The 23707-nt window shown below is 37.8% G+C and overlaps 1 protein-coding gene across 10 annotated transcripts in view; it reads left to right on the top strand.

The window, feature by feature from the left end:
* The window catches only part of PKHD1 (PKHD1 ciliary IPT domain containing fibrocystin/polyductin), a 600926-nt gene that overhangs the window by 398855 nt on the left and 178364 nt on the right, over nucleotides 1-23707 (top strand). For 6 of the 10 annotated variants that reach the window (XM_024765924.1, XM_024765919.1, XM_024765917.1 and 3 more), the window contains 5 exons: nucleotides 2544-2694; nucleotides 3883-3970; nucleotides 11569-11676; nucleotides 18191-18349; nucleotides 21856-21978. In XM_024765924.1, coding sequence (XP_024621692.1) covers nucleotides 2544-2694; nucleotides 3883-3970; nucleotides 11569-11676; nucleotides 18191-18349; nucleotides 21856-21978 — 629 coding nt within the window. Of the gene's footprint in view, nucleotides 1-2543; nucleotides 2695-3882; nucleotides 3971-11568; nucleotides 11677-18190; nucleotides 18350-21855; nucleotides 21979-23707 lie in introns of those variants that run through there. The other 4 variants (XM_024765923.1, XM_024765925.1, XM_024765926.1 and 1 more) reach the window with 4 other exon arrangements.

Below are 23707 nucleotides of genomic sequence, written 5' to 3'. Positions count from 1 at the left end.
GGCCCATCATTGCTTGGTAACTTGAATCAATTAACGTTAATTCGCACAATGCTATGATGTATTGTGATCACTTTCATTTCAGGGAAGGGGGAGAAATTGCTATAAGTCACCTAAAATGAGGTTGTCTGTGGTGCTGAGGTATTAATTGGGTGTCCATATTAAATGCAAAAGGAGCCCCATCGTGAAAGGAAAGTGGATGAGTGACTCTCCTGGCTGCTATTGACCTATCAGAAGAAGACAGTGCCCTTTTCCTTTGCTTTTATCTATTACAGTTTTCCCTATTGCGTGTCAAGTTGATGTATTATAAAAAATTCATTTGGTGACCTTTCACCCCCTTAGCAGATTAAACAATTTCACTTCGATGGCATCATTAACAAGACCCTGCATTTAATGATGATTTCTCTAAAAGGCCACGGAGATTCGATTTTAAGCTAACAGATTTATTGCACTATTATAACATATCGTAAAAAACTGTACCACCTACGGTCAGGTTTTAGGTTAGAAACTGCCTATGAGTTTATGTGGAGCTTAAAGTGGTATTACCTTGGGATATGCTGTAGCAGCAAGTCTCTGACCTCCAGTGGGATGCTGTTTACATTTAATCAGAGATGTTTGCTCACAATAAACTTTAAAGTGTGTCAGGGACGGGCCTTTTAGCAAGTGTTCAGGTGGTTGGTTCCCATCCCTTGTCTCTAGACATCAACGTACTTATGTCAGGACCTTGGATGGAGTCTTTTGGTTTCTTTAACCTACGTGGCCAGCCTGCATCCTGTCCTGCATCAGAAAGCTTTTAAGAAATAGGCCAGTGGAGAAATAGCATCTGATAACAATGTTAGAATTTTCCAGTAACCTAGGAGCCATAGAGGATGCAATGAATAACATGGGGTTTTAAAATATGATTTCAATTTTTTCTTTAAATAAAAAGGAGGCTTACTCATTCAGGCTAAGCAAACTAATAAATGATGATCAGACTAGTGTGTGTGGAATTCCCAGTGAGTGATTCTAGCAGAGGTCAGGGCCTTAGCTGGTAAATGACCAAAAGGGATTCGTAGGACCACACAAGCCCCATCCCCCATTTTCCAGGATTCTCAGGGGAGAGGGAAATTGCTCCCTACAGAAACTTCATAGTTTGTGATCCTCTGTATTTGTTCTTGCACTGTTTCCTCTTCTTAGGAATAATTGTCACCTTTACCTCACATACACTCTCTGTTAAAATAAATATCCTTTTCTCCTCACATAAGAAAAAAAAAAAAGATTAGGGGATCAAGTAGTTGACTCACAAGCATTTAATTGAGGGCTGGGTAGGATACTATTAAAAAAAAAACTCAAAGCCTTGTTAGACCTGACCTAGGGTGTTTTGAGGGTAATCTATTACCCTGTATTAGGGTAATATGTGTGATATATGGTGTCTATATATATCCATTTAATTGCTAAAACTCTATTGCATGCCTCTGATGTGTAATGCACAATAGGCTTAATGGGACAATAGGTGTATAACCCAGAATATTCGTTTAATAGAGCTGCCTTGGGTCTTCAAAAATACCAAAGCTCCGGTAAAAAGATGTTTTGAGGTATCATGAATTATGTAACTATTTTATTTTATAATTATTCCATTTTATTGCTAAGTCACATCAGCAATTAATGTGCTCAAAAGAGATGAAAAACAGTATAGCTCTGGACCTTGGTCATACACTTACTCTTGGTAAGACCTTTGGCAAAATACTTAAGCCTTTTTGGACCTCAGTTTCTTCATGTGCAAATAAGAGTACCTATGTCATAGTGTCACTTTAAAGATGCAATGAGTTTATAGGTGGAAAGCATAGAATAGTACTTGGTACAGGGTGTAAGTGCTCAGCATATATTAATTATAAATAAGTATTATTCTCCCTAAGGACTTCATTCAACTGAAATCAATTAATCAATGAATTCCACAGTTGTAGATTCTATTTAGCGCAAGCATCCAGTGGAGACAATGAACATGAAAGGGTGGTTGTGAGATTAAATGAGCTATTCCATGTGAAACAGTGGTGTGGGAGGTTGCTCCCAGGCATCTCTTTCCAGTTCTTTTCGGTGACGTCATCTTGGTACCACAGAATTAGCCATGGTGAATGTATTTATACTGTGGAAATTGGAAAACACTAACACCTCTTGGGGGAGAGCTGGTTTACTAGCATACTTAGAACACATCCCCACCTTCTAAATATTTTAGTCTGCTAAGTTGCCTCGCTAAGGCTGTTTTGGAGCTGATATTAACAAACTGTGATAAAAATCTAAGTTCATAGTATGTTCTCCTCCCACCTCCCCCCACCCCCGTCCCAACCAGTGCATTCTTTCCTATGGCAAAGCAAACACATAAAGTAAATATATAATTATTCTTTAGTTATAAGGTCATGTTTGCTATACAGTGTATTATTCAGTTTCTAGAAACAAAGGCAAATGCAAATCTTCTCACTGGTAATAATGTGTTATGGAGAAAAGCTACTGCAGTGATAGGATATCTGTAATCTTAGGCATGTATTCTTTTCTTTTTTAACATGTGCCAGAAATACAAGCAATTTCGAAACTGGGAACTTGATATATATTCGGCCCTATGGTCTTTCAGTCCTAGTCCAGCCTTCAGATGGAGAAGTGGGAAAAGAACTTACAGTACAACCACAGCTCATTCTTCTGGATAAGCAGGTACCTTGTGCACAGGTAACAATCTTTATTCAGAGCCGGGTACCATGTTGTATTTGGCGCACGTTTCACATTGCATCATCTTCACATGTACAGAGTGCCCACCCTGTGACATTTGGTGCACTTAGAACATCTAACTACTTTCATTATTTTCCTTCCATTTCACAGCCTGCTCTCCTTCCACTTTCTATCAATGTCCAGAATTTGATCAAGGGTAAAAATAGAATTCTGATACTTTTTCTCCTCAAGCAAATTCTTTTTATTTTTTTTGCGGTACGCGGGCCTCTCACTGTTGTGGCCTCTCCCGTTGCGGAGCACAGGCTCCGGACGCGCAGGTTCAGCGGCCATGGCTCACGGGCCCAGCCGCTCCGCGGCATGTGAGATCTTCCCGGATCGGGGCACGAACCCGCGTCCCCTGCATCGGCAGGCAGACTCTCAACCACTGCACCATGAGGGAAGCCCTCCTCAAGCAAATTCTTACAGTAGGTCTCATGTATCTTCTCAGAAATCTCGCCTTCTCCAAGTGTTGGATCTATATCTGAAGAAGTCATTTCATATGCTAATGAAGGAATTTATGCCATCACATCTGCATTATAGTTCTATGTTATTTTAAATGATTTCTCCTGTATGTGGTTAAGTACAGCATCAACAAGAGGCTTCTGTGCTTAATTCTAATTTCAGTGTCCATGCCCTCTGATTCTATTTTATCTTGTCTATATTTACTAATATCAAGGGGGGAAGAAGTGAAATATGGTACTCAAATCAGCTTTCCACTCTTGACTTTAGAAATGCCTCCCCTGACGTGCTTACAGAGGGCTGAAGGCCATGGGCCTGAGGTCCACACTTCTGCTCTAGCCTGGCACTGACCCAACTCCCTCCTGCTTTGTCTTCTTAATCTTTCCTTCCTTATTAACCCTCAGCACACCGTGCCACTCTCCTTTTCTGTAAACTTAACTTTCCTTTCTCCTCTTCACTGCCCTGCCCCAACTTTTCTTGCAATAATCTCCCTTCTCTCTGCTCAGTAAGCTAATCTGATATATTCTTCTTAACATGAGAAAGAAAATATTTATTTATTATTTTTTTCCTTTGTTTATTTCTCATGAATGTGCGCTTTATAAAAGATTCTGTGTGAATCCTCTTCTTTTTCAGATAACTTCACAAAATTCTCTTCTGAGTCCAACTTTTCCCCTTTTTTCCTGTTTCCAGAATCGGAGAGTAGAGTCGTTGGGGCCCCCATCAGAGCCTTGGGTCATTTCTGTTTCTCTGGAAGGGACATCAGATTCCATGCTGAGAGGTAGGTACCTGTGACATTCGGAGACCTGCTGTAATTGCATCCGCACAGAAATGTTTGCTGCCGTTGGGAATCTATAACAAAAGCCGCTAATACTCAGTATCTTTGTTAGTTTGGAAGAAATCCCCTTCACCACCAGTCTACAATGCCAGTGTCTGCAAAAGGGAACATTAGGTTGGCAGGAAATGTTTAACAAACCATCTACCCACCTACCCCCACCCCTGCCAACATGGTGAGGAGTATTATTGTCATATCTGTGTCTTCAGTATGGTGTAAGGAAAAGGTCATGGCCCCTAATCACGTACAGATGATTCTCTGGCACAGTATCAAGTCATAGGTACAATGTGGTTTCTATGGGGAAACAAACACTGGCTCTCAATGTTATAAAGAATAAATGTGATGGCAAATGCAAAGCGCCTGGCCCAGAACAGGCCCTGAGAGCTCATTTTCTCCTCTCCAGCTTTCTTGGTCCTCCGTTACCTTCCTGTTCAGTCCCAGTACCACTGCTAGCTTCATTTACTTTTCTGGAGTTGTGCATATGAAAATCAAAAACCACCATTCTGTTCTTTGCTTCTATAAGTTTTACTATTTTAGATACTTTATATACATGAAATCATACAGTGTTAGTCCTTCTGTGACTGGTTGATTTCACCTAGCATAATGTCCTCAAGATTCATCTATGCTGCAACGTATTTCAGAACTTTTTTTTTTTTTTATACAGCAGGTTCTTATTAGTTATCTGTTTTATACATATTAATGTATATATGTCAATCCCAACCTCCCAATTCATCCCACCACCACCCCTTCCCACGATTCCCCCTTGGTGTTCTCTACATCTGTGTCTCTATTTCTGCCTTGCAAACCGGTTCATCTGTACCATTTTTCTAGATTCCACATATATGCGTTAATATACGATATTTGCTTTTCTCTTTCTGACTTACTTCACCCTGTATGGCAGTCTCTAGGTCCATCCACATCTCTACAAATGACCCAATTTCGTTCCTTTTTATGGCTGAGTAATATTCCATTGTGTATATGTACCACATCTTTATCCATACTTCTGTCGATGGGCATTTAGGTTGCTTCCTGGCTATTGTAAATAGTGCTGCAATGAACATTGGGGTGCATGTGTCTTTTTGAATTATGGTTTTCTCAGGGTATATGCCCAGTAGTGGGATTGCTGGGTCATATGGTAGTTCTATTTTTAGTTTTTAAAGAAATCTCCATAGTGGCTGAATCAATTTACATTCCTACAAACAGTGCAAGATGGTTCCATTTTCTCCACACCCTTTCCAGCATTTCTTGTTTGTAGATTTTCTGATGTAGCCCATTCTAACCGGTGTGAGGTGATACCTCACTGTAGTTTTGATTTGCATTTCTAATAATTAGTGATGTTGAGCAGGTTTTCACGTGCCTCTTGGCCATCTGTATGTCTTCTTTGGAGAAATGTCTATTTAGGTCTTCTGTCCATTTTTCTGTTGGGTTGTTTGTTTTTTTGATACTGAGCTGCATGAGCTGCTTGTAAATTCTGGAGATTAATCCTTTATCAGTTGCTTTGTTTGCAAATAATTTCTCCCATTCTGAGGGTTGTCTTTTTGTCTTGTTTATGGTTTCCGTTGCTGTGCAAAAGCTTTTAAGTTTCACTAGGTCCCATTTGTTTATTTTTGTTTTTATTTCCATTACCCTAGGCAGTGGGTCAAAAAAGATCTTGCTGTGATATATGTCAAAGAGTGTTCTTCCTGTTTTCCTCTAAGGGTTTTGTAGTGTCCAGTCTTACATTTAGGTCTTTAATGCATTTTGAGTTTATTTTTGTGTATGGTGTTAGGGAGTGTTCTAATTTCATTCTTTTATGTGTAGCTGTCCAATTTTCCCAGCATCACTTATTGAAGATGCTGTCTTTTCTCCATCGTATATCCTTGCCTCTTTTGTCATAGATTAGTTGACCGTAAGTGCATGGGTTTATCTCTGGGCTTTCTATCCTATTGCATTGATCTATATTTCTGTTTTTGTGCTAGTACCATGTTGTCTTGATTACTCTAGCTTTGTAATATAGTCTGAAGTCAGGGAATCTGATTCCTCCAGCTCTATTTTTTTCCCTCAAGATTTCTTTGGCTATTCGGGGTCTTTTGTGTTTCCATACAAATTTTAAGATTTTTTGTTCTAGCTCTGTAAAAACTGCCATTGGTAATTTGATACGGATTGCACTGAATCTGTAGATTGCTTTGGGTAGTGTAGTCATTTTCACAATGTTGATTCTTCCAATCAAAGAACATGGTATATCTCTGCATCTGTTTGTGTTATCTTTGATTTCTTTCATCAGTGTCTTATAGTTTTCTGCATACAGGTCTTTTGTCTCCTTAGGTCGGTTTACTCCTAGATATTTTTTTCTTTTTGTTGCAGTAGTGAATGGGATTGTTTCCTTAATTTCACTTTCTGATTTTTGTTGTTAATGTATAGGAATGCAAGAGATTTCTGTGCTGATAGAATTGCCTGTGAAGCCATCTGGTCTTTGGCTTTTGTTTGTTGGAAGATTTTTAATATCAGTTTCAATTTCATTACTTGTGATTGGTCTGCTCGTATTTTCTATTTTTTCCTGGTTCAGACTTGGAAGGTTATACCTTTCTAAGAATTTGTCCATTTCTTCCAGGTTGTCCATTTTATTGGCATAGAGTTGCTTGTAGTAGTGTCTTAGGATGCTTTGTATTTCTGCAGTGTCTGTTGTAACTTCTCCTTTTTCATTTCTAATTTTATTGATTTGAGTCCTCTCCCTCTTTTTCTTGATGAGTCTGGGTAATGGTTTATCAATTTTGTTTATCTTCTCAAAGAATCAGCTTTCAGTTTTATTGATCTTTGCTATTATTTTGTTTGTTTCTATTTCATTTATTTCTGCTCTGATCTTTATGATTTCTTTCCTTCTACTAACTTTGGGTTTTGTTTGTTCTTCTTTTCTAGTCCATTTAGGTGTAAGGTTAGATTGTTTATTTGAGATTTTTCTTGTTTCTTGAGGTAGGCTTGTATTGCTATAAAATCCCCTCTTAGAACTGCTTTTGCTGCATCCCATAGGTTTTGGATCATTGTGTTTTCATTATCATTTGTCTCTAGGTATTTTCTATTTCCTCTTTGATTTCTTCAGTGATCTCTTGGTTTTTTAGTAACATATTGTTTAGCCTCCATGTGTTTGTGTTTTAACATTTTTTTCCCTGTAATTTATTTCTAATCTCATAGTGCTGTGGTCAGAAAAGATGTTTGATATGATTTCAGTTTTCTTATATTTACCGAGGCTTGACTTGTGGCCTATCCTGGAGAAGGTTCCGTGTGCACTTGAGAAGAAAGTGTAATCTGCCGATTTTGGATGTAATGTCCCATAAGTATCAATTAAATCTATCTGGTCTATTGTGTCATTTAAAGCTTGTGTTTCCTTATAATTTTCTGTTTGGATGATCTGTCCATTGGTGTAAGTGAGGTATTAAAGTCTCCCACTTTTATTGTGTTACTGTCAATTTCTTCTTTTATAGCTGTTAGCAGTTGCCTTATGTATTGAGGTACTCCTATGTTGGGTATATATACATACAATTGTTATATCTTATTCTTGGATTGATCCCTTGATCATTATGTAGTCTCCTTCCTTGTCTCTTGCAACATTCTTTATTTTAAAGTCTATTTTATCTGATATGAGTATTGCTACTCCAGCTTTCTTTTGATTTCCATTTGCATGGAATATCTTTTTCCATCCCCTCACTTTCAGTCTGTATGTGTCTCTAGGTCTGAAGTGGGTCTCTTGTAGACAGCCTATATATGGGTCTTGTTTTTGTATCCATTCAGCGAGCCTGTGTCTTTTGGTTGGAGCATTTAATCCATTCACGGTTAAGGTAATTATCAATATGTATGTTCCTATTACCATTTTCTTAATTGTTTTGGATTTGTTATTGTAGGTCCTTTCCTTCTCTTGTGTTTCCCACTTAGAGAAGTTCCTTTAGCCTTTGTTGTAGAGGCTGGTTTTGTGGTACTGAATTCTCTTAGCTTTTACTTTTCTGTAAAGCTTTTGATTTCTCCATCAAATCTGAATGAGATCCTTGCTGTGTAGAGTAATCTTGGTTGTAGGTTCTTCCCTCTCATCACTTTAAGTATATCATGCCACTCCCTTCTGGCTTGTAGAGTTTCTGCTGAGAAATCAGCTGTTAACCTTATGGGAGTTCCCTTGTATATTGTCATTTTTCCCTTGCTGCTTTCAATAATTTTTCTTTGTCTTTAATTTTTGCCAACTTGATTATTATATGTCTCTGCGTGTTTCTCCTTGGGTTTTTCCTGTATGGGACTCTTTGCACTTCCTGGACTTGGGTGGCTATTTCCTTTCCCATGTTAGGGAAGTTTTCGACTATAATCTCTTCAATTATTTTCTTGGGTCCTTTTTCTCTCTCTTCTCCTTCTAGGACCCCTGTAATGCGAATGTTGTGTTTAATGTTGTCCCAGAGGTCTTTAGGCTGTCTTCATTTCTTTTAATTCTTTTTTCTTTATTCTGTTCAGCAGCAGTGAATTCCACTATTCTGTCTTCCAGGTCACTTATCTGTTCTTCTGCCTCAGTTATTCTGCTATTGATTCCTTCTAGTGTATTTTTCATTTCAGTTATTGTATTGTTCATTTCTGTTTGTTTGTTCTTTAATTCTTCTAGGTCTTTGTTAAACATTTCTTGCATCTTCTTGATCTTTGCCTCCGTTCTTTTTCCGAGGTCCTGGATCATCTTCACTATCATTATTCTGAATCCTTTTTCTGGAAGGTTGCCTATCTCCACTTCATTTAGCTGTTTTTCTGGGGTTTTATCTTGTTCCTTCATCTGGTATATAGCCCTCCGCCTTTTCATCTTGTCTATCTTTCTGTGAATGTGGTTTTTGTTCTACAGGCTGCAGGATTGTAGTTCTTCTTGCTTCTGCTGTCTTCCCTCTTCCAGTTACTTCTTGCTCTACCCTGGCTTTGAGTCTAAGCTCATTCACATGCCTCCTATAAAATATGTACCTTGCCATACTGCATACATTACCCATACCCAGTTCCTTACTCACACTCCATACCTTATTGTATCCGATACCTACTCCTCTACTATACCTTACTCAGCCTCCATACTTTACTGTGCCCCACTCCTGACACATACTCCCCCCATTCGTCATTGGTTTCCTCTCAGTTATCCCAAGGATATCATCACTGTCTAGCTTAGAATCATATTGGATCATGCAAAATGAATGAGGCATGAAACCGTTTGTTATTTTCCTCCATTAACACCAACTCATGCTCAAGCCAACTGACTCCCCTGGATCAGTATATTCACCATTGTTCTCTTCGGGAGATTCAATGAGAGCGTATGAGGAATGGGCTGAGGTCATCTTATATGCACACGTTTTTGTGTGTGTGTGTGAGTGTTGTGAAATAGGAAAAAAATCTGGTGTCATTTTCTTTGTAGAATGCCCACATCACCAAACACCCTATTTCAATGATTGAAAGTATCTCTTGAAGCCATCATGAAATATTTCTCCTTAACTTCAGGAAGAATGGAAGCAAAACCATTTGGCATGGATTACCTAACTTATTCTAAGTATTTCCTGCAGAAAAATAAATTAACAACAACAAAACCCGGTCTATATGTCTAGCCTAAATCTTTTGTTCTGCAGTTTAACTTCATGTTCTTTTGTCTCAGTAAATCCTCTTCAGTTCAAAAAAAAAGAGGTTATAACCAAAAATGGGTTTATATACGCAAAGACAATTATTTTAGGGTCCTTCAGATCCTTTGATATTTAGCTATAGATCCTAGTTGTAGAAAAAATGTGTTCTTAATACTAAAAAAATAAACTCTCAACATTAATGATGTAACAGTTTGCTAGTGTGGATAGCTAAGGGTAAGAGGGATAGTTTTGGGGGTGAAAAGTATTTTAGAAACCCTATGCCCTACAGAATCACATTCAAGTAGCATTCCCTGATAAAGCATGTCATCGGCTTCAATCTTGTGTGAAGCCCAACACCCCATCTCCTCCCAGGTTCCCTCAGCCAGGACCAACTTGATCAGGGAGGCTGTCAATGACATTTGTCTGTTTTACAATTACCATTCCAGAGATATGATGAACCCCGGAGTCATGTACTGTACTTGGCAGCAAACTGCCTCAGCTTTGGGGCACATATGCTTCAAAGCTGAGAATATCGTAGATATATATGGGAATCTTTGTAGAGATCTCTGAGGCAAGCTTGTATTTAACACAAAAGCAAACCGATTTGGAGCTAAAGTACTTTCCATTAGGCAGTTTGGCTGCTGTTCTATGAGGCAGACTCACTGTGCTTGCCGGACACATTTCAATTAAATGCTGCTTTGTATTCCTCCAAAGATGGGAACAATAAGAACGTTTGTCAAGGGGAAAACTGTAGCAAATGATTTCATGTTGAACATCTGTACTCTGCAGTTCACTGTTTGCAAGAGTTTATTGACCATAATTTTGATGCATATAGGTTTTAAAGAGTATAAACAGCATTTGTCTTGGTGCCTATCATTTATTTCAGTCTTGGCTTATTTATTTCCATTTTTTCTGGGCATTTTATTTATTTCGCGACTCTGAAGAGATGAAGGAAAAGATGTTTCTGAAAATGGAAATTTTAGTTAGCTCTGAAAAATTGAGGAAGAAAGACAGTGTCTTCCCAGAAAGGATTGAGCAATTGAATTGAGAAATAGAACACTGCATATTCTATCTTTATGATACCTTTCAGCCTTAAAGATCTCAAACCGGTTTTTAAACTTCAGGACCACTCTCCTATCTCATTGTCCATCATACCAATCATAGTGACATTTCCAGAGTGAAATGGAGCAGCTGTTAATTAGCAAAGTAATTTGAGGATAGTGGAGTCAGAAGACTAATTAAAGGCATTGTGAATGGGATCCAGAGCTAAGTTTCCTTCTTTTACTTTATAAATGGATGGCCTATTGTTAGAAGATGTCAGCTTTCCTTTTTGCATTTTATTCAGGGAAACCATAGCCCAGATGATCCAAGTTGCCGAACAGGGTAGCTTTTATCACTCCTGATTTGATGCATTGCTGTGGTCCTGATCTATTGGCCTAACTCTGTCACCGCATAAACCACAGATCCCTTGAATAGAAGAGAGGCAGAGCCTAGAAACTGACCACCTAGAAAGAAAATAGACTTTCTTTCTTGAGAGACATTTAAATATTCAGTATATAATAAGGGCTAAGAATACAAACTTTGAAAACAGGCAGATTTGAGCTATAACCCTCTCACCACGTAATTTAACCTTTCCTGAGTCTATTTCTTAATCTCTAGAATATTGGTAATAGTATATTTTATAGGGTTGTGTAGTTTATGTACAATGATGAATATAAAGCACAACGTCTGGCATAGTAAGCTTTCAGTACATGTTGGCTTTTGTTGTTATTATTCTATCTTGGATTATTTAGTTCCAAGATTTGTCTAAGAGAAGCCTGATGGATTTAGTAACCTCTTCAATTAAATTTTTTTCCCCATATTGTCCATTTGCCTCTCTACAGGGCAGACTTGAAGAAATCGCTCTTGTGTAGGTAACTAACATTCACTTTTTGGTTTTGTGTTTATTTGTAGGATGTACTCAGGCAGAAACTCAAGATGGTTATGTGAGGTTCTCCAACTTGGCAGTTTTGATCTCTGGGTCAAATTGGCGCTTTATTTTTACTGTCACTTTCCCTCCAGGTAATTTCAGCACAGTGTGTTTTTATTATCTGTTCCTTTTTTTAAAAAAAAATATAACTCCTTCTCCTTTATAATGGGACTAGCTTCTATCATGAATAAGAAGTCATTGTAGTTTAGAGAAAAAAATCCCCTTGGTTGTATCATTAAGGTGTGAGAAGCGAGAACACATGTAGAAATCAAGCCTCATGAGAATCATGGTAAGCAAGAATCCATATGTACATTTTCCTCTAGTTATTAAAATTTACTTTGAATGTTCTATTTTTTTTCTATGACATTTGATGGAATTTGGTTGGGTATTAATTTAAGAATTTTAATTTATAAGAAGGAGAGTCCTGGGGTATCAAGTATTATGAAATCTTATCTTTCAGTCCTGCCCTCCTCATCCACTGCCCCACCCCCACCTTTAAAATGGTGACTATACCCACTCAAAATCTTGGTACTTTAGAAGGGTAGGTATAAGGTGTGTGTAAATTGCTTATATGATCCAGTTCTTCTTGACAAAACATTAAAGAGAAACCTTCTCCCTTCGGAAGTATTCTTGACAAATTTTGCTTTATTAGAGTGTAATACTATTCAATAACTTTGTAGTAAATAATATGTTACTTAAACTTCAAAGCCAGATGAGCTTATGAAAAATACTACTCTCCCATTTCCATGATGGGTAGAGTCCAGGCTGCACCCTACAGAGGAGTAGCGAGAGTCCAGTTTTGGACATCCTTTTTATAAAGGATTGAACTCTGATAGAGACACAGAATTACCACTTGAAAAAAGTTATCTAAATATTGTAATTTACCAGAAAAAAAACCCTCCTCACCTAAGAGAGCATCTGAAAGAGTTCTAAAAATACTAACATCACGTTTGAACTGAAAGGTAGATAATTATAATCAGTTATTAATTTGAGTCAGGGAAATTAGTCTGGTACTTAAGACATGCAGTTGTGGAAAGTAGTTAATGCACAGCTGTGATAATGCAAAGTTTTAAAAAAGACACTAGAACAATCATGAGTGGATTTAAACTGCTTAGATATTGGAAATGGCAAACGAAATTAAATTTTTTTTTTTTTTTTTTTTTGCGGTGTGCGGGCCTCCCACTGTTGTGGCCTCTCCCGCTACGGAGCACAGGCTCTGGACGCGCAGGCTCAGCGGCCATGGCTCACGGGCCCATACGCTCCGCGGCATGTGGGATCCTCCCGGACCGGGGCACGAACCCACGTCCCCTGCGTCAGCAGGTGGACTCTCAACCACTGCACCACCAGGGAAGCCCGAAATTAAATGTTTTGATGTGAGGTGTCTGAAGCCCAACAACAAATATTTAATTAAGGCCAGGTATTAGTTCTCCTTCATGAAACTTAAATTCAAACCACCAGTATACTTTTCAAAAAGTTAAAAATATGGCTCTCATGAAAATATATAATGAGTACTTGTCAACAAGTTACTTTACTCTTTAATGAGGGAACCAGGAGGATGGCAAGGTTTATAGCCTGGAAAGGACTGCTTTGAAATCGGTTTGCTAAATTGGATACAGGGCAGTCAAACTCTAATCTTTGAGTTGCATGTCTACAAATATCACTTCCATTCTTACTGGATGAAAATCACTTGCAGCTTACCAATCTTCTACAAATTCACAAGACTGGACCCCTAAATATTGAATATTAAGTCAAACAAAAGTGTGTTCCAGAGAATTTGATAAACCTTGGATGGGCTTGTTTGAAAATGCTCCAGTATGATATTGTTAAGATCTGTAATCATTATTTTTCTCTCAGTTCCAAGTTTTGGACAATTTTTCTTCACAAAGGGAATACCATCTGGGGTCAGGTAGTAGTATTAATTGTGTAGGGCACCTATTCTTATAATACCTAAGACGTTGTCCTGATGTAAGCACAGATTCATGGAGAATGTTCAGTGCCTTGACCATGGGATTCCCAAGGATATATTTTGAAGGGTAACACATGCAGAGCTGGATATTTTGGTCCCGATTTGCTGCATATTTAAAAGACCATTGCCCTCCAGTTTCCTCAGTGGCTAACTAAGACTAAATACTTCATCAAGTTTACTTTAAGGCGTAAGTTATACAACCGAATGTAAACTATAGTGTAGACAGCAGCTTCTCAGTGACAGTGTGATTTTGAGCTGGCCCTGGTGTTCACATTTACTGGACTACTGCTTCCTTTAATTTCCACCTTCAGCTTGTAAAGTCCCCTAAATGAGGAATCGTCTTAAGAAGTTTTCCTTTAGAATTTTCCTTAAATTATTCTTCGTAATTTTCAAGACTGACTCTATGAGGTGAGGCTCTGTTTAAGTGAGAAGAGAAAAGATGGAGGAGAAATAGAAAACATCAGAAGGCCTGCACTTCTGTGACCCCATAGCCACCTGTTCATTACCAGTACAGATCCTGAGAGTGACTCCTCGTTTCCAGGTGTATCAGTGTCTAAGGCTGGAATTATTTGGGAAAGCAGCTCTCATCCTCACGTTGATAGGCCACTCAATGACATTTCTCCTTTTTAGTAAGCTCCAAAAGAATAGCTGTGACAAGCATTGATTCATGGGACTGTAATTGTTGCTTCATCTCTGAATCAAGCAGAAGACTTGCAATCATTTTCATTATTTTCCCTCTTCTCCCTTAGAGAGAGGAACACATCATTATTCCTATTTTAGTACTTTTTTTGTCTCATTATTTATTCATTTTTCTTAAAACTGAAGAAAGAGGACAGAATTCAACATCTGCTTGATGCCCAGAGATGGCAGATAATGGCAGATGTGATTCCTGATTATTTAGATCATGGATTTATATTTAGATCATGGAAGTTGGCAATCTATCTTTCTAAAGTTTCCAACATTGTCCATGTCTTTATGTTTTTAAGTGGAACTAGATGTCACTTTAATCAATGTTTCATTGATCACTGCATACAAAGACATACATTTCTTCAGCTCTGTAGATACACCAAAGACTTATAATTAAGGACTTTAGTTCATTAAAGATATATGTGTGTGTATATATATATATATATATATATATATATATATATATATACATATATATAATTTATTTTCTACTGAGATACAATTGACATAACACTGTATAAGTTTAAGGTGTACAGCATGGTGGTTTGATATATTTCTATATTGCCATATGATTATCCCTGTAGTGTTAGCTAACACATATATCACATCGCATAATTATCACATCACATAATTATCATTCTTTTTTGTGGTGAGAACAATTAAGACCTAGTCTCTTAGCAACTTTGAAGTTTATTATACAGTATCATTGACTATAATCGCTATGCTATTTTGGAAATATAGAAATTGAGGAACTGAGAAGTTACATAGGTCTAACCAAGTATGTATGGAATCCTCATAAGTCTTTATAACATGTGGACTAATCCAACTCATTTATCTGTTTCTGAACTTCCTGAGACACTGTCAAGAGGGCAGAGTGTCTGTTAAGTTTGTTCTACCGACTTCCCACCCAACCTTTCCACATGCATTGTCATTACCATGGTCTAGGCTGTGGTTTCTCTAACCATTTCCTGGAGCCATGGGACTCTTAGGGGGTTCTCCAGGGCCGCTGGGTTGAGACAGGATGCACCCTGCCACCCAACCCAGAAAAACTCAACTGCAGTGACCGTTTCCGAGTCTGGAATATTCCTCCTCCCTAACTTCTCATGGCTCGCTCACCAGTTCACCCAGGTTTCTTTTCAAATGTCACCTCCTCAGAGAGCCCTTTTCTGCCTCACTCTGTCCACACCACAGTCTCAACCCTGCTCCCCTCTCCAGCCATCCTCTGACTTCTGCATGGCACTCATCACTCTCTAGCGTCAGAGTATCTGTGTACTTGCTTGTTTGTCTGTTGCCTGCCTGCTCTGTCCCCCATTAGAACCTAAGTCCCAGGACGGACAGGAATTCTGCTTAGTTCAGCATTACATCCTCAGGGTGTTAGGAATAAAAACAACAAATAAATATTTGTTTATGAATAAGTGGGTATACTGAGATTCTGCCTAAGATTACATTTAAATAATGTTCTGCTGCTAAAAATATTTAAAAGCTGGTGGTCTTCACCCTTAGACTCAGGTTACTGCTCCAGGCTTATAAACCTCAGGCCTGACTTCAGCCTCTCTGTCATTATTTGTGTTCTAAACACTTCCACGGCTTGATCTTCTATATCGCAGGTGGCTCATGCCACTTCTCAGGTCAGAATTTTTCCATCCGTGACACCTCATTGCCTTCAGAATGTTGTCAAGGGCCTTTTGGCTTTTGACATTTAATGCCCGCCAAAATTTGCCTCACATGCTTTCCTGCACTGATTCCTGGTATCTCCTGGCAGTACTTTTTTCAACATCGATTGCTTTTTTTCTCTTTTCTGTCTTTATTTGCTCAACCTGCAGATCCCCATCTAGATACTCTCTCCTCTGGGAAGCTTTCCCCAATCATATTGCTAGAAAATAACCTTCCAAGGCAATTGATTTGCATTATTCTGGTGGCATGGGTCACATTCTGATTTGTATGGAAAATATTTGTATGTGTATCTTATTTCATTTATTGGCTTGTAAATATCTTAAGAATGAGAACAGTAACTTATCCACGTGGTGAAGTAAACAATCACTGAGCAGTTATTGGAAAATGGATAAAAGAATAAAGAATTTTGTTCTTAATTCTGTAAATCCCTAGTAAAATCCATACCCCTGTCTCTGGGCTAGAGTTAGCTTATTCAGTTGCCCATAAAAAGCAACTAATTGATAACAAACAAGCCAAATATGGCTCAAGGATAAGATGTACCCACAGGAGAAGCATTTCTAGATAATTTTGTTATAGTAGCTTTGGGACCGAGTCAGCCAGGAGTCAAGAGACTGGAGCTCTAACTGTGACTTCCAATCAAATTGTCAGGTTCAGCCCAAGGAAAGCACAGCAAAGAAAACATGGTGTTTCCTTGAGTAGAGAAAATACAAACTCTGCTTTTGCCTGAATTATTTAGATGAAAGCAGAGATTTGGGGTTTGTTTGTTTTGAACGACCTACTCAAAAATGCTGGTTATAGCTAACTTATGATCACAGGCAAGTGGTTTTTTTTTTTTGATTTTTAAATTTTTGTCTTGAGATATAATTGACATATGATAAGCTACACAATATTTAAAGCATAGTTAGATAAACTTTGATGAATCTATACTTCCATGAAACCATCCCCACAGTTAAGATGATGAAAATATCTATCATTCCCAAAATTATAGGCAAAGTTTTTAAATTTTTATTTTTTGAAATAACATACAGTAAAAATGATGTTTTTTTAGGGGGTCATTTTATAAATTCAAAGATATATAGAGATTCATGCAATCACCACCACAATCAGGATGCAGAACATTTCCCAGAAGTCTCCCTTATGCTGTTCCTCTGTCCTCACGTCCTCCCACTAATCCCTGCAACCACTGACCTGTTCTCCATCTCTATAATTTTGTCTTTTCTAAAACGTCATATGAATGGAACCATATCATATATACCCCTTAGAGATGGGCTTTCCTCACTCAGCATAATGCTTTGGATGTTCATTTCAGTAGTTACAGGTTATTAATAGTTTCCTCCCTCCCTCCCTCCCTCCATCCTCCTTCCCTCTCTTCCTCATCCTCTTCCCCACTCCTTTTTCTTTTTCTCTTTCTCTCTTTGGCTGAGTCATACTCCATTGCCTAAAAAAAATACAGTTGGTTTATTCATTCATCTGTTGAAGAACATTTGGATTGTTTCCAGGTTTTGGGTGGTTATTGAGGTGCTACAAACGTGTGTACAGGTTTTTGTGTGTATAGACAGGGTTTGTTTGTTTGTTTGCTTTGTTTTGTTGCTTTTTTAGATTCTTTTCTACCTTGCTTCAAAAACACTAATGGAGTGAGAACCAAATTTTTCAGTCTACAAAACAGGGAGGAGTTTGAGACGAGTTCTTAGAAAGATGTCCTCCCTGAAGGGAACGGCCATTCTGCCCCTTCATCCATAGCCACGGTGGCTCTAGCCATCTATCCCTGCACTACCCCTAGTTTTCCAGATAACAAAATTCTTGTGGACCTTAGAAATTCTCTTGGTTCCATAGTAGGAGTCCCTGTGCCCTTGTTTTGATGTGTTACGTGTTGTATTTGAAATGAGATACATATGTCATAGCAAGTAGTTTCACGCAATCTGGAGTCCAGAGTGCTTCTGTTCTAATTAGTGGAACATGAGAGTGAAGCTACAGCTTTGCACTGGTGGAGAAAAAAGGTCTGAAAATAGGACAGCATTGGAAGAATTCCGCATCATAATGGACAGAAGTGGAAAGAACAATCATATATTATTGTTGGAATCTTGAAATTCTTTAGAAATATGAGTCTTGGATTTATTATTGACTCATGTATTGAATCCTCTAATTCAATAAATATTTATTGAATCAACTATGTGCCAGGTACTATTGTAACCATATCTTTTCCACAATATTTTATATTAGCATCTTATTAATATGCTATTGTTATTATTTTGTTATTTTTGTGTTTTTTTTTTTAACAGGGGTCAATTTTACAGCTCGCTCCAGGCTGTTTGCTGTCTTACCTGCAACTCCATCCGAGAGGCCCACGATCATACTGGCTGCTTCCCTGTGCTCAGGGGTCTCGTGGCTGGCTCTGTGTTGCCTTGTATGCTGTTGGTTTAAGAAAAGCAAAAGCAGAAGTATGTAATTTTTTTTTTAGTAAAAATATCTGAAGGGAATGCCATCATGTACAATATATTAACTATTCTTTTTCTTCCCCCAAAGAGACATTTTTATGAGCCTCTGTAACATATCAAACTACATGGAGCCAAATTACTCAACTCATACAGTAGAGACAAGGATTGTCTAATTCTAAATAATAATAATAGCACTAATAATATCAGCTCTTATTTTTTGAATACTCACTATGGATAGGATTCTAAGTACTTTAGAGATGTGAATTCATTCAATTCTCACAACTCTGTGAAGTAGGTACTAAATACTACATCTGTGTTTCAGGGGTGGAGCATGAAGCTCAGAAAGGCTAAGTGACTTGCCCAAGGTCTCACCACCAGGATCAAAGTTTGGTTCTCTCCATATCTGACTCTCTGAAACACTGTGCCCTACAGCCCAGGTGACCCTCCAAAAGGAGAGTTCAATAAAGGGGGAATGTCCTCTGCTTTTTCAGAAGAAGGAAGAGAGTGCTTGGTGTGGTTTTTTTTTGTTGTTTTTTTTTTTTCGCTAGGAGCATAGAAATTGTGTTTTTAGGCATTTTTCCCAGAAGCTGATCTTTTTCTTTCTTTCTTTTTTTTTGGGGGGGGGGGGCAGTGGGTGGAGACATGGATGAAACACTTTGACATTAGGAGATACTGGGAAACCAAAGTGATAAGGAAGAGTGAGAATAAAAGAGGTGAAATGAGGAGAGGCAAAGAGAGAAAGTGAAAAATTAAGAAAGGAAAGAGGAGGTAGCCTGGTGCCACCACTAGACAGCTCACTATGCTTGGATTTCTGAGAGATGCTGAGGGATGGAAGCTCCGCTAGATGCTCTTTAGTTTGAACCAAGCTTCAGCCTGGTCTCTCCCTCCCTCCCTGGCATCATCAGGCTTCACAGACTTAAAGAAAACTCAAGGATCCCTTGTCTTTCTCAAGAAGAATGGGATCTCATCCTGGTTTGTTGCCTGTGATTTGTTGAATCACGGGTTTTGGTCTTTGTTTTAAAATCTAAAAATCTGTGTGTGTGTGTGTGTGTGTGTGTGTGTGTGTGTGTGTGTGTGTGTATGTGAGTAGTGCTTTCTGGTTTGAAAGTAAAGACCTTTCATAATTTTTAATCTCATGGTTCGTGAAGTAGGTGATTTAATTCTCATCCTCCATTTTATAGCTAAACCTCCCAGCCATGGAGGGACTGTCCTCTAAGCTTGCTCACCCCATCTCTTCTCTTTTGTTCACCCAACTCTAGAGGAAGCTTCTTCCTGTAGTTACGAAAATTATCAGTTATCTCAGTGTCCTCTTTTTGCTTTTTCAACCTTTCAATATCTTTGGACACATTTCCCTGTATTTAATTTCCATATTTTCTTGACTGGACACAGACTTCTAACTTTCTTTTAAACAATCTAAAGAGATTAGGAGGAACTTCATGAAAAAATACATAGTAATCAGTTGTATATGAGTAATTTCTAGTTCCCTCTTTATATCTTTCTGTATTTTTCATATTGCTGTAATTAGCATTTATTACTTTAGAATCAGAGAGGATATCGTTCCCCATCTTCCTCCTAGAAAGTGATTCTCTGATCCAGTTGTACAGACTAGAGCATCACTTTACAAAATTTTGATCTCGGGACCTCATCACACTTTCAGTAATTATCAAAATCCCCAAAGAGCTTTTGTCACTGTGTGTTCTATCTATCAGTATTTCCAAATTAGAAGTTAAGAGAGAACATGTAAAGCTTATTTATTAATTTATTTTAAAATACAAATAAGACATGCATTATATGTTAATATAGCATATTTTTAATTTAAAAGCCATGTTTTAAAAATATATAGTGAAAAGAATGACATTTTTTATAAACCTCTTTAATGTCTGCCTGAAAAAAGTCAGCTGGACTCTCTTAGCAGCTTCTGCATTCAGTCTGTTGCAATGTATTGTTTTGGCTGAAGTATATGAAGAAAATCTAGCCTCACTCAGATACATAGTAGAAAAAGGAAGAATATTAATAACCTTTACAGATATTGTAGACATTCTTCTTTGATACTGCACCCAAACTGGACAAAAGGAAGTTACTTAAAGGTACATCTCAATGTACTTTTTGTATTCTGTTACATGAAAATGCACCAGTCTACCTTGTACTTTGAATAGAGATTTTGCGCATGCGTGATTTTGAAACGTTATGCTTTGGCCATTTAGGAAATGTTGTTTCACTGAGTTATGCAGGTCTACAAAATGCTGATATATTTCCTTCTATAATTTTTTAAAAAATCACGTTAATATCAACAGAATTAGAAATCTGTGAAGCTTATAGTAGTTGATAAAATTTTTCTAAAGTTCTAAAATTTCCCATGTGAGCTTGACTTATATCACTGGCAACAAATACTGTCAATCGTTTCTTTGAAGTTACAGGCTCACTTCATTTACTTAAAAAAAAAATCTCCCAAGTACCAAAGTATGAATAACCATAATTTGTCTTTCAATCATTCTTTCAAGTTCTTTCAACGTAAAAATGGTATCCTGTGAAAAAAATCAACTAGTTCAGCTCAAAACTCAATCACAAAAGTGCCTTTCCTTGAGAAAATCATCATATGTCTTGGCATGGCATTACCTAACATCATATTACAATTTATTTTTTTTTTTCTTCTGCCATCCAAACTAGAATAAAAGCTCTATAGGGGCAGACCTGGTCTTTCATACTTCGTCATTGGCTTTCCAGTGTCTAGAACAATGCCTGGCATGAAGAATATAAATGTATTTTTATTAATATATTTAATGAATAAATGAATAGGAGAGAAGGCATCACTCTAGTCAAGAGCAGACTGAAGATATAAAGTCTTCAATCAAAAGCACACGGCTGTGTGAGCTCTGTGGATTGCACCAATGCCAATTTCCTAGTTTTGATGTCATACTGCAGTTATACAAGTTGTTGGAAGTAGAGAGAAGGCTGGGTGAAGGTGCATGGGTCATCCCTGTACATTTCATTTGACACTTTCTGTGAATCTATAATTATTTCAAAATAAAATGTTTTTAAAAAGTATTAGTAACATTGCAGCTCTGGTCAACAGAAAGATAACACGAACCACCAAAGTGAGACACATAGTGTCATTTTCTAGCAGCCATTTAACTTTAAATATCAAGATAATACTTCAACATGTAATGGATATAAAAATATTAGATATCTTACATTTTTGAAAAATCAGGTGTGTATTTTACACTTACAGGACATCTCTTTTTGAACTAGTCACTTTTCACATGTTCAGTAACCACATGTGGTGGCAACTATATTGGATGGTAGTTTTATACCTCAATGTTGTGGTCAGTATATGGGATTTTATTTCATTATTCCTTAAGCTCTGAGACTATTAAATGCATTCTACTGCATGTATATCACAATAATTTTGGGGGAGCGGAGAAGGGAAATATCCTAACACTTAGGGCCCATTTATAAGAAAAATGTCACTTTATTCTAAAAAAAGCCAATGTATTTTTTCATTAATACAGAAATAAAAAGTGAAGAGATTTCTGAATCCCAGACTAATGATCAAAAGAATCATAGCCACGTCTCACCCAAACACCAAGAATCACAAGTAGAGACTGAAAAAGAAGGCACCATGATGGCAGAAGGTAAGCTTGGACAATGGGATGATTCCCACAAGAGAAACAAACGCATTGTGTGTGAACTGTAGCCTCCTGCTGGCTGCCAGTTTCTGAATCAGTTTAGTTTATAGCCCCTTCTTTAGCCTTTGTTACTTCTTCTCAAGGAAATTATACCCCAGCATAAGAACGCGCAAGTCCAGCTGATTCACTCAGCTACTAACCGGTTATCCAAGTTGATATTTATATATATTTTTTCTTACTAGAAGGTTATGGGTTTAACATTTGAATTCGTTATATAGAGGAAAGAAAAACCAGAGTGTAGGCATATAATCTTTCCCTTAGCTAGTGCAAAGCTGCCAGTTTGGCAACATAATTGAATCTGGGAAAGAAGAGAATGGAGTTGCCAAATACTAACTATGCAAAATAGTTTGAAAGCAGAACCCTCAAGAAACAAGTCAGCTTTGTTAAGCTCTGCTTTGGTGTTTCGTTGTACTTTTTGCAGAAGGTATTATTTGCCTCCGTTGTGCATGATGCCAGATGATTTTGCTTGTTATATTGTTAAATTGTCATTAGAGATGCTGCCAAGCAGAGAAAAGATAAGCATTTATCGCAGACCAATGTTTTGTCCTTCTAAGGACACAGAAATTACAAAGACAATGGGCAGAACACAAGATGGATTTGCCAAGTACGAGTATGGTGTATGAAAAACATGAAACTTCCATGGATCTGAAATATTTTGAAACATATGCTCTAAACAGGAGAATCTTCCTTTTTTTCCCCTAAATGATAGCCAATTATCATGATATTTTCTGCTCGAAAAGGAATCCAAATCTTACCAGTTCTGAGTGGATGTTTCACCAAACCATAGCAGTCCGAAGTTGTTCTGCCTCTAATGAGTTTAAAGAACTCTGGTGACAGTGTGTATCTGTGTATCAGTTTGTTTGCCTGTTTGGATTTTTTCCCACAGAGTAAATGAGGGGGGTTGTTTTGGTTTTTTTTTTTTTTTAAGTTTCCCATCAAATTAGCCATCCATACTCCATTCACCTCCTGGACCTGCCTCAAAAAGTAGTAGGGAATGTGAGTGGGTGGGGGTGTGAAGGATGAAGATAGAGAGAAGGGGGCAGGAAATCTTTCTAGATTCCATCTAAGACCACTTTGACTTTGGTTTCCAGAAGCTTCTTGTCCATATTATGGCATGCAAATTCAGGACAGGTGTTTGAAAATGGTCCTCTGAACCCAGCTCTGTGAGGAAGGGCATATTCAACTGCCTTTTCCGGCAAACAGCAGGAGTGATGCTAACCTTTCCCCTAATCTAATATGGCCATTTACATGAATCTCAGTTTCCCGGCTTAAATTAACTACACTGCACAGTCCACAGTGCCTGGGTGTTTTATTAAGGGACATTTTTTATGTGGGAGCTTATAAATAAATTATCAGGAATGAAACAAGGGGCAGGGCTCCTGTGGAAGAGTTTAGATTGAAGAGATGGAAGAATGAAAGAGGCCATTTTATTAGGACATCCAAGTTAAAAATAGAAAGAGGTGTGATCCAAATCCTCCCCTGGGGATCAGAGCGGATTTGTTTTCTTATCTTCTAAGCTTTGTCCGAATCTTAAGAACATTGTTTCCAAGGGAAGTAACGAGGCATCTCTTGCTTTTCTTTGGAGATTATTACCAGCCACAAAACATCTAATTATTGTTAGCTTTAAATAAATTAGGTTTTATTTTATTATTACCATGGCACTCTAGTTTCCTTT

Source organism: Neophocaena asiaeorientalis, unplaced genomic scaffold (genome assembly GCF_003031525.2).
Source record: "Neophocaena asiaeorientalis asiaeorientalis breed wild unplaced genomic scaffold, Neophocaena_asiaeorientalis_V1.1 scaffold46, whole genome shotgun sequence".
NCBI lineage: Eukaryota > Metazoa > Chordata > Mammalia > Artiodactyla > Phocoenidae > Neophocaena > Neophocaena asiaeorientalis.
The sequence above is the reverse complement of the archived record's forward strand: the minus strand, read 5'-3'. Positions and strand labels throughout refer to the sequence as shown.